An 8,529-nucleotide genomic window follows, 5' to 3' on the forward strand; every position below is an offset into this window, starting at 1 on the left:
ATCCAATAGTAGGATATGTGTTTAGTCATCTTGGCCTATTTTTCGCCGGTTGTGGCAGTTCTTTTAGTCTTTGTTGGTTTTATGCTCCTTTTGTGAGCCTTTTCTGAACTTGAGACTTTGTTTGGAAACTTCAATTCAATAAAATGGCTGCATGCATCGCGAGAGGTTATATTTTTATTTAAATATGCCTATACACCTATCTTATTGTTGGTCCGCCATGCAAACCCGTGCTACTGTCTCCCATCAATTGCACCCATAAGCCATATGCTCCTCGGCTTCCGCGGGCTGAGTAATGACCGCGTGTGGATCCAGCTAGTTGCTCTGTAGGCTACTACAATAGTGGGCCTCTGCAGGCTACTAAGAATAACCCATATTCTACTTTGAAGATCTGCCAGAGTGTCTCAATATCCGTCTTCCCATATTTCTTCTATATGTGCCTAATAATACAGATTTCCTAATCTACTAAAAAAAGGTACATATTCCCTCATCTAGTAGAAGTTCCTGATTTCCAGGATCGCATTATTGAGTTCATGGTGGCTCTTTTCTTGGCCATGTTAGGCCGCGAGCTTATAAGTAACATTGCTTACTTTGGCACTCCTGCTATCAATGTTCCATTGCGAGACCTCACGACGAGCTCAGGAAACAGTACTATACATGGTATCTGAAAAAGAATCGACCTTCTGATTGAGGTATGCCCTACCAGTGTGTGTGTGTGTGTGTGTTCTCCTTTCAATTGAGTGAATTCTCTTCTCTTCTTCAGCCCCTTGCATAGCTCTGACGTAAGTGGCACTAGTGGTGTTCTCAGGTGCTACGTGTTACCTACATATGTTTTGTATTCTCTTATTTAGACTGACTGAATACTAGGAACTAGGCGTTTGAGTCCATTCAGCGGACTCTGCTAGCTAGAGTGCTCTCCACGATTTAAATTGTGGAGAGTTCTCACCTCAATGGGTCGAAAGATGGATTTTGCCCCTTTGCCTAACGTGGGCCAGGTTAGTCAGGCGTTGAGCGTGCCAACGGCCGGACGCCCGCAAAGCCTCCCCACTTTGTCTCTGGTTTGCGGGGTAAATAGCGTCCGGACCGCTTAATGGACGGATGCAGAACCACGTTGGATGACACAACACGTTCATACTGCGCGATTCGGACGATTGCAGCCTTTCAGGTAGTTTGAGGGTCACCGTTGAAGATGCCCTTAATTAGCTTATTCCCGCAATATTTTTCCTAAGAAAAGTTTCCTTATTACTTTATTAGGCCTTAGGTATAAATCTTTTTGGAGGCGAAGCCAAGTACTCCCTCCTTCCATCTATATAGGGCCTAATGCGTTTTTCAAGACGGTCTTTGACTATTGACAAGATTAATAGTACATGATATGCATAATGTGAAAATTATATCATTGAAATCTTCTTTCACATACGAATTTGAGGGTATGCTTTGTGTAAAGCTGCATGTCATATATTGTTGCTTTAACATTTAGTTAAAGTTAGCCTCGAAAAACACAGTAGGCCTTATATAGATGGAAGGAGGGAGTAGCCAACTCCCCACCCACCCCGAGCTTCCATAGCCGCCACCGCCGCCGCCGGCGGAAGCGGGGGTGGTGGTTGGTGGCAGCGCCCGGCCGCCGAAAGTGGCGGGTGTGGTCAGCATGCCCCGACAGGCCTCCCTCACGCGGGGGAGCGACGTCATCCGGGCGGCACGGGTGTGGTGCTGAGGGCGCACGGCGCAACTTTGCAACGGAGAGGAGGAGCGCGGCTGGGGTTCGCAGGAGGAGATGGTCTCGGCGCAGTGGATCCTCCTAGAGGTGACGGCGGCGCGATGAGCCCATGGTGGCGTGGCAGAGCTCGTCCAGGAGTGGTTGTCCTTGCAGCGGCCGAGCATGCTGCAGTTCGCGGACGCCTCTGTCGTCGTGCCTATTCCAGGTACCCTGGTCGTGGAAGATGGAGGTGGCAGCGCGGGACGGATTGGCCCGATCGGGGCCGTAGGGCCGCGACACGAGTATTTGCTGGACTAGGCCTGACAGCTGTTGTGTGCGTCAATTCTTGGTCGGGCTGGGAGAGAGATCTGCGGGTTGACAACCGTGGGGTTGCTTGTACTCTGTCCACACAAGACCCTACCTTGGACAGAGGCGGCACTGGTAGTAGGGTCGTGTGCTTCTGCCTGTGTGGGTCTTCGGTGGACCACGACATCTCGGCTACGCTGGTGAAGTGTTGCGGCTGCGGCGGAGTGGTCAACTTGGAGTTTGTGACCCCAATCCCGAGGGCAGGGATGGAGGTGTGCGGTGATTCAGAAGAAATTCCAGACCGTATCCGGGTGTTGTCGGCGGCGGTGCCCGTGGGTGTCGTTCCCCGTCTTCGAGGTGTCGCCAAGGTATGTCGGCATCTCCATCGCTCGCTCTTGGGATTGATAGATATCTTCGGGCGAAACCCTAGGTTTGGAGTTGAACCGGTGTGATGGCGGTGTCCTCATTGTCGCTAATCGCTTGGGAGCATCGCGGTTGAAGATAGGGTCTTGACGTTCCATGTTTCACTACTTCCAGTGCTCGCCACTGTCCAAGGTGAACTTCAGAGCGCAATGTATGTCGTAGCCGGTGAGTGCAAGACAGTGACTTTAGTGGACCGATCAAGTTCCGCCATTTACTTGCCACCTCCCTTTGGCATCAAGGGTGGATGGTGCATCAATGAGGGAAGTTTAGTTCGAGTTGGTGCTGTCTTCGGAGGTGACTGCCGTTGGTCAAGATGCTTCATGCTTAGTCTTGGACATGCTCTTTCTGTGCTTTGTAGTTGTGTCGTCGGTAGTGATTGTCTTCGCACTAGCCCTGGTGTGGAGTCTGCACTATGCTTGTTGTCGCAACAAGTTGTAGTCGTCTTGTAATTGAAATTTGCCTTCTATAAAAATATGGTACGCATTCGCGTACTCTCAAAACTAGTAGAACCATATAAAGGTCTAGTTAGTGCCTTCTACTGATGCAAATAGGAATGCAAATTTTTGACCCTCGAGGTACCCTCTGACTCTTTTTAGTTGAACCAAATGAAGTATATTTTCAGTGGATGTAACTCTTTAAGATTTAGTTCATTCAGTTCTAAATTGGATATTCGGAAACAAAACGCAGATATTGATGTTGTGTTGCCCAACCACTGCGTAATAGATAAGCAGAACAAAAAAGCATGTCTATAGATATTTTATGTTGCAATTGTTACCCTAATTTAAAACAACTCCAATTTTAGACAGGAAAGATTTGTTTTCCCCTAATAATTGTCACACACATCCCAACTTTGAAAGCATACCATGAATTACATATGGAATCTCAGTTATGCCAGTATCTAGTTTTGATGTTTGGTGTCCAAGAAGAAAAGAAAAGGGAGAACACGGTTAAGATGTTTGGTTGAGAGTTTTTTCCTCAAACAAGGGCCTACAACCTGCACTTACAAGTTAAGATATGAACTCCGGTCCTTGACAGAACCAACAGGGGGTTGATCTGCAGATAAATTATGGTATTGTATGGATAAGCACAATTTTGGGTTTTCTTTTCCATTCTTGTGTTGTGCGAACTGAGAAATCAACGGAATAGCAAATATGAATCACCTTACAAATTGAACCCACATCAGCTTTGTCATCTCGCTAAATTTACTTGTATAGATATATGCATATCTGTCTTACTACCTCGATTATGTTCATATTTTTGCAGTGTCAGACATATTGCGTACGTAGTTGGCTGGCTACATAACTAGTAGTCACAACATTATGGACAAGTTGGCAGCTGGAACCACATGGTTGGCCATAGCTATTTTTGTCATATCTGTTATAGCCACCAAGATTTCAAGATGGAAAAGCAATGCCCATCTGTCCAGAAGACCACTTCCGCCTGTTGTAAATGTCCTTGCTCTGTTACCTTCGCTCTTTAACAAGGGTTTCTGGGTTACAATCAATGATCTGTATACAAGGTTTGGTACTGTATTTACTGTAAATTTGTTTGGACCAAAGATAACCATGTTGGTTGGACCGGAGGTCTCAGCTCATTTCTTCCAAGGTCTGGAGTCAGAGATAAGCTTTGGTAATTTCGCCGAGGTCACCATTCCCCTTTTTGGCCAAGAAGTTCTTTATGCTGTAGATACCGCAACTCGCAACGAGCAAGTAAATTTCGTCATTGATGTATTATTGCCATCAAAGATGCGGAGCCTCGTTGATCCCATATCGCAGGAAGTAGAGGTAAATCTAAAAGAGACCTTCACTTTATTTTTACTCCCTATGGCTTTTCTTCTATCTCGTTGTTAATTTTGTGGTTTCGTGTTTTTGCTTATTAATTCACCTGTTCGAGAGGCAGTTTGCTTGGGTAAGTTGACTACATTTGTTTCTTAAAAACTAAATATACATGTAGGACATGTGCATATGATAGCAACGCTGATGCTGATAAGGATATTAAATGATGGGCATACATGTCAACTTAGCCCACAAGACATGTCTAGACCCCTTTTTTTAGGGAAGGCACGTCTAAAATCCTTGTAAAACTACACACAGATTAGCAAGATGGTGTACTGGGCCTGGTTTTAGCATATGGCATTAGTTTTGGATAGAAGATATAGAGGACAAGAGTGGTGATACCATGCATATGAGCTGCACTTGACTGATCACATTCTTATACTACTATGCAGGCCTACTTTGCAAAGTGGGGACAAGATGGCATAGTTGATCTTAAACATGAACTTGAGCAGGTGCTCATGTTTATCTCATGTCGGTGCCTACTCGGATATGAGATTCAGGAGATGATGATGGAAGAAATATACTCATTGTTCCATGAACTTGGGAAGGGCTTAAACTTTTTCAGTTACTTGTTCCCACATATGCCAACTCCAACAAACCAACGACGCGACAAGGCACACATCAGGCTGAAGGAAATATTCACCAAAATCATCAGGTCACGTAGAAGCTCCAACCGAGTTGAGGAGGATGTACTACAGAGGTTGATGGATTCCAAGTACAAAGATGGTCGCTCCACAACAGAAGCAGAAATTTCCGGCATAATCATGGCCCTCGTCTTTGCTGGAAAACACTCGAGCACTGCCGCTAGTACATGGACTGGAGCTTTCATGTTGAGCAACACCAAGTTCTTAATAGCTGCCATGGAGGAGCAAAAGCATATCATTAGCAAGTACGAGAACCAAATAGACTACAATGCCTTGTTAGAGATGGATACCCTGCATAGATGCATTAAGGAGGCAATGAGGATGCATACTCCATCGCAAATGTTAATTCGCAAGGCACATAAGAACTTCAAGGTGCAGGCCAAGGAAGGCAAAGAATATGACATACCTAAAGGGCATAACATTGTAATCCCCACGGCACTCAACAATAAGTTGGCACACGTTTATAGTAACCCTCATGTGTATGATCCAGATCGATTTGGTCCTGGAAGAGAGGAGGACAAAGTTGGTGGCAAGTTCTCTTTGACGACATTTGGTGGTGGAAGGCATATTTGCCCTGCCATGGCCTATGCTTACTTTCAAATTAAATTGGTATGGAGCCATCTGCTAAGAAACTTTGAGCTCAGGCTAATATCTCCTTTCCCTGAGGCAGATTTTAGCAAGTTGGGCCAAGAGCCTAAAGGAAAAGTAATGATAAGTTATAAGAGACATTAGTTGTTGTGCTGATAGCCGTTGATAAAGCAGTAATATTTAGCTGCATGATGTACCCCTAACTATCCCAGTTATTAGTTTGAAATAAGAATTTGGGTATGAAAAGGTTCGTCCCGAAGAAGGTTTTCCTGCTGTCTCCAAATTCTGTTAGAGTTGATTTCTTTTACTCCAAGTTGTAATTGGCCTTATAAGCCCAACTTAGTCGATCAATACATGCATCCTAGTTCAATCTATTTTCCCTACATTGTATTTACTGTCCTCTGCCTCTCGTGTTGCTGTGCTGAGTATTCCTATCCACGACGGATCATAAACCGTACATTTTTTTATAGATGCATGCAGCGCAGACTTCCACACCTTACAAGAGGTGCATGGAATCTTATAAGACATCTCGAACCAGAGATTATACAAGCAATGCATGGGGACTCAGCTCCTCGACGTACCCCCACCTGTCAGTGAGACAACTGTACCCTGCAGTACGTCAGAGGAGCCTCGTCCAATGCATGGAGACTTATAAGACATTTTGAACCATAAATTGTATGAAGAGGTGCATGGAGACTTATTTGACATTTCACTCATAATTTTTTGACATATATATGTGAGGCTAGCCCGCTCACTAAAAGTTTCTACAATGAAGAAGTATCTGAGTTAGGAGTGTAACAACAGGCCAATGACAGGGTACGGCATTGCCGCCGCGCCACTACTATGCTAGTAGGAAACACTACTGGAATCCCATTGTTAGATTGTGGACACAAATGAAGCCTCCTCAGGCCATGTGATTTTAGACCGTCGGATTGCGTTTCCAAAATGATCCTGTCTGTGGGACCTCCGGGTGGAGCGATCCTGGCCGTCTGATCGCGAGATGGATCGATGCGAGCCGTCGTATCAATAGAAACACTGCTACAATGAATAGTGTGGGTTAAGCTCGTGCCACCGCCTGTAAATCTCGTGCCCCACCGAGGGCATTCTCGTCTTTTCACACGCAGGTGTTTAAAAGCCAGCACACCCGTGTGTAACCCTAACCGCCGCTCCTCACGCATCCTCTTCCTCTCCCTCTCTCGATTTTCTCTGGAAACCATTGCCGCGCCGTCGCCCCCGCTTGTCCTTCCGCCGTCGCCCCCGCTCGTCCTCTCGCCCTCACGCTCAAGCTCTACTCCTCCAACCTTGTCCCCGTCCCCCTCCTCCTCCGCCCCAGCGTTGCGCGGTCCATCGCTCGGCGCCTCCCGTCAGCCAGCGTTGCCGTGCAGTCCGCCGCCGCGCCGGCCACCGACACCTTCGAGCAGGTGCGTGCGCGCCGCAATGCCCCCCCCCCCCTCTGTTCCCTTCGGTGATTGACCTTGTTTTCCTTTCAATCCCCTGTCCTGTGGCCGCAGTGACGCCAGGTGCTGGAGCAGCTGATTGGCGGGGCCAACTTCTCGGTGGACGAGGCGGAGGCGACGCTGCAGCTGCTGCTCAACGAGAAGAACGAGGCACGGATCGCTGCCTTCCTCTTGCTCCTCTGGGCCAAGGGCGAGACCCATGAAGAGGTGTGTAATTTATCTGAACTGACGCGCTGCCGGTGCCCGAAAATGGAGCGAAATTTCTACAGCCACTGATTTGGGTTTTGTCGAGCCGTTCTTCAGATCGTCGGGCTGGCCAAGGTGATAATGAGCAACTGCGTCCGTGTCGAGGGGCTGCATTCCGCCATAGACATTGTCTGCACCGGAGGCAACGGCGCGGACACTGTTAACATCTCCACCGGCTCCACCATCCTCGCCGGCGCCAAGGTCGCCAAGGTATTTTGATTTTCCACCCGCACCTTTTGTATTGGATTGCACACGCGCATGTACTGTACTGTGCCGATGTCTTCTCCCGTGCGTTTCGCAAGGGAGCAGGGCTAGCTCGTCGGCCTGCGGCAGCGCCGATGTGCTTGAGGTGTTGGGTGTCAACATCGAGTTGGGACCCGAGGTACTGCCTGATTGGCCTTATGATTGCTCTTTTTCCTCTGTAATGTACTTGCTTTTCTTGTGCCTGATATCTTAATAGCCTCTACAGTAGGTGTGCATCGATTTCTAATACCAGCGAATGCAAATCATACCGCAAGGGGTGCCTCCTGCTACTGGAGATAGATTGTGACTTGTCGGATGCAACAGCCGTTAGTATCAAGCATCACTTGATGTATTCCTTGAGAAGTAATCGGACTATCAGAGGCACCTTTTGGCTGCTTTGACTTTTCTATGTGTTTTTCTACGGAATTGCTAATTAGCGCTCGCGCGTCGGAGCGCTCGCTTTCCGACCAGCCTTGTGTTCCAGATTGAAGCGGTTCCATGTGTTGTTTCCTTTTCCTTTATTTCCTTTTTTTAATTTGCATGCAAACCGTAAACATAAGTAAGGCCCATGAAACAAAAGCAGGATGCATGCACCCACCGACCCCCTTAAAATCAGGGGGAGAGAGATTAGAGGGAGGAGAGAGAGAGAGATTGGAGGGAGATCTCAGGGGAAGAAAGAGAGATTTATTTGAGGAAAGACCCCACGGTTAGATTAGGGGGAGATTTATTAGGAAAGAAAAAGGGGCCCACGGTTCCAACAATTCCCGCATGGGAATCGAGCGTCGCAGCGCTCGCTCGCCAAGGAGTAAATCCGTTCTATATGTTAGTACTGCAAAGTAGCACGGGCATTTTACCAACCACCGTGATTTAGGCAAACATACACCCCCTTTTCATCTAAATCAGTGTGCTGTGTGATGGCTTTGAGATGGATACATAGATCTGGGCCTTTGACTCTCGTATTTATTTTGGTATTCTTATTATTGGTAAAGAAGGTACACACTCCCAGTTGAATGTTGGTTTCAATCAGCATTCAAAGTTACTCATACAATTGGTCCAACTGAGCAAAAACTAGGGTTGCATGGTGCTACATACTTTTC

The 8,529-nt window shown here is 47.1% G+C and overlaps 1 protein-coding gene across 1 annotated transcript; it reads left to right on the forward strand.

Moving 5' to 3' along the window:
- The first annotated feature begins 608 nt into the window (after positions 1-608).
- LOC123115526 (obtusifoliol 14-alpha demethylase-like) lies at positions 609-5,860 on the forward strand. Its single transcript, XM_044536665.1, has 3 exons — positions 609-689; positions 3,683-4,203; positions 4,647-5,860. Exons 2-3 carry the CDS (start codon positions 3,739-3,741, stop codon positions 5,628-5,630), a joined length of 1,449 nt encoding a protein of 482 aa, XP_044392600.1. The 5' UTR covers positions 609-689; positions 3,683-3,738; the 3' UTR covers positions 5,631-5,860.
- Positions 5,861-8,529: the final 2,669 nt, after the last annotated feature.

The sequence above is a fragment of the Triticum aestivum genome, chromosome 5B (genome assembly GCF_018294505.1).
Source record: "Triticum aestivum cultivar Chinese Spring chromosome 5B, IWGSC CS RefSeq v2.1, whole genome shotgun sequence".
Lineage (NCBI taxonomy): Eukaryota > Viridiplantae > Streptophyta > Magnoliopsida > Poales > Poaceae > Triticum > Triticum aestivum.

Excerpts from the sequence above, each read along its gene's own strand:
- LOC123115526 (XM_044536665.1), top strand. The coding sequence starts at position 3,739 with ATGGACAAGTTGGCAGCTGGAACCACATGGTTGGCCATAGCTATTTTT. Across the intron at positions 4,204-4,646 it reads CCATATCGCAGGAAGTAGAG|GCCTACTTTGCAAAGTGGGG; the intron begins GTAAATCTAAAA and ends ACTACTATGCAG.